We start from the raw sequence: 2,171 nt of genomic DNA on the forward strand, positions 1-2,171 counted from the left end.
CGCTGATCCACTTCAACTCTTTTCGTATTTGCATCATTTTCAAAAAAAACTGATTCAGAAACCATCCCTTGAGCCTCATCTGAAGGAACAACACTGGGCAGCGGAAGTTCGTGAGCACTTTTAGTCTCCTCAACCCTGATAGAATGTGAACTAGAGAACTCTAGCTCATCAAGGCCACCACCAGCACCAGCTTGGCTATCTCTTGATTCTTCAGATTTAACTGGAGAACCTTTCTCTAAAACCTCTTCTGTTTGTAGCTTTTGTTCATCTGTACTTTCATGTATGTCTACAACATTGCTTGACTCTGCTGGCACAGCCATAGCATCCTGAACTTGGTCTATTTCTGCGGCTTCTAATTTGGCTTCCTTCAAGTCTGCACTTTCAGAAGGTACCAATCCTGTGCTTTCTTTCTGTTGTTCATTTTCAGGAGAATCCGATGATTCAACATTCTGAAACGTAGATTCAGAAGGCTCAACAGAAACTGGTTCTGATTCTGGTTCAGTTTTCGCAGGGTCTGGAAACACAGTATCTGAACTCTCCACAACCTTAGAATGTTCTTCATCTTTTTCTACCTGGACAGCATTTTTATCCTCTTCAACAGTGGTTTGCTCAGGAGAATGCAGTGACCTGTCACTTTCAGCCTCTTCTTTTTCCTCAACTTCTGGTGGAGCCTGTGAGGATTCAAGTTTTCCTGATGATTCAACAGCAGTTTCCTCACTTTTATGGCCCATAAAGGCCATAACTGGATCAAAGAGTGCTTTTCTATCTGAAGACCACAATCCCGAACCTGGAATGAATGTGGATAGTAGGTCATATGCATGATTTGTCCAAAACTCACTAATAACTTCCAAACAACAGTGATTTAATATGCTTTTCAATTTTAAAATTCTTAGATCGAAATGAATAAGCAGTTAGATGCATCTTTTCTTTTCTTTCACAAGTATGTACCCTTTTTTAAGTAGTATGAGATCAGCATCGAATTTTTCATGCAAGGGATATGCCAAAATACAGTTATATGGAGATAACTTCATTTTAAAGAAAGAGAAGAAGAAAACCGAGTTAGGTAAGTCCAAACTCCATCAGTAGGATTGAGATTACAAAGAATGGGAAGTAAAGCAGTCATTAGATTACAATTCCTTATTTTCCATTATTCCAATCTCAAACAAAATAGTAAAAGAATTGGCCTTCACAGTATCATTCAGGAACAACAATATGTCAAAAATGCAAACCTTGCATTTCATTACTCCAGTCTTATTTTCTCATTTGTAAATGCACCGGTAAATTAGCACTACTATCTGTAAGTACAGACAAATTACTAGTTAGTTTTCCTAATTAAACTCCCACAAGATGAAATTAAGGCAGCATGCTTGAAACATGCCACCATCCTAAAACACACAAACTTACAACTACAGGTTGACTGATCGAATAATTCTCATAAAGTTTCTTTCAATGATTATAACAGCAGCCATTTATTCATCAACAAGAATCTAATATCACAATGCCAAAAACATAGGTTTACACTACAACTCCCATTCAAATACAAGCGATTGCATAAAATACTAACAGCGTGAACAATGTAAAACAAAAAAAAAAATACCTTCATTGCTGCTGGATTCAGACTTCTCCTCAAACCCGAGAGCAGTATCGAAATTCTTCTCAATATTCTTCACGCTCTCCTGGAGCTTATTCACCGCCCCAGCTAGATCGGGAAAGCCCCCTAAGGACACCTTCCCGCTAAACCAAGCCATCCTTCTTTAAATACCTAAAATAACTCGATCCAAAAACTCAAATCCACCGATTCAACAACATGAGAAACCCTACACTGACATGCCCCAAATTCGGTATTAAAAAAAATAATTAGAAAAATGCCATGATCCAAACTGTTCAAATCAGAAACCAAAAAGATCTAAATCGAAACTTGAATAAAGGAAAGAATTACGATCCATTCAAAGATATAAAAATGCCGAGAATGAGAAACTAAGCGTGAAAAAAAGAAAGAATTGAAAGAAAACTAAGAAAAATCGCCGCTGTAATTATTACTTGATCGTTAATTGTTATAAGTAAATTAGAGGAAGTGAAAAAGACACCTGAACTAAGAAGGATACGCAGTTAAATCGATTTGAAAGGAATTACTTTAAAGATAACGAGAGATTCAAATTACGGAATCAAGA

General features: G+C 37.0%; 1 protein-coding gene across 2 annotated transcripts in view; it reads right to left on the reverse strand.

Annotated features, from left to right (window-relative positions):
• GC5 (golgin Putative 5) overlaps window positions 1-2,171 on the reverse strand; it is a 10,928-nt gene that overhangs the window by 8,552 nt on the left and 205 nt on the right. Inside the window, exons 2-3 of one of the 2 annotated variants that reach the window (XM_021442936.2) lie at window positions 1,598-1,822; window positions 1-787 (exon numbers count right to left, since the gene is read on the reverse strand). The exon at window positions 1-787 is cut by the window's left edge and continues 157 nt beyond it. In XM_021442936.2, the coding sequence (XP_021298611.1) occupies window positions 1-787; window positions 1,598-1,748 (938 nt within the window). In that variant the 5' untranslated portion in view covers window positions 1,749-1,822. The remainder of the gene's footprint in view (window positions 788-1,597; window positions 1,823-2,171) is intronic. The other variant, XM_021442937.1, reaches the window with a different exon arrangement.

The sequence above is a fragment of the Theobroma umbraticum genome, unplaced genomic scaffold (genome assembly GCF_002168275.2).
Source record: "Theobroma umbraticum cultivar Fairchild unplaced genomic scaffold, ASM216827v3 scaffold_34.0, whole genome shotgun sequence".
Classification (NCBI taxonomy): Eukaryota; Viridiplantae; Streptophyta; class Magnoliopsida; order Malvales; family Malvaceae; genus Theobroma; species Theobroma umbraticum.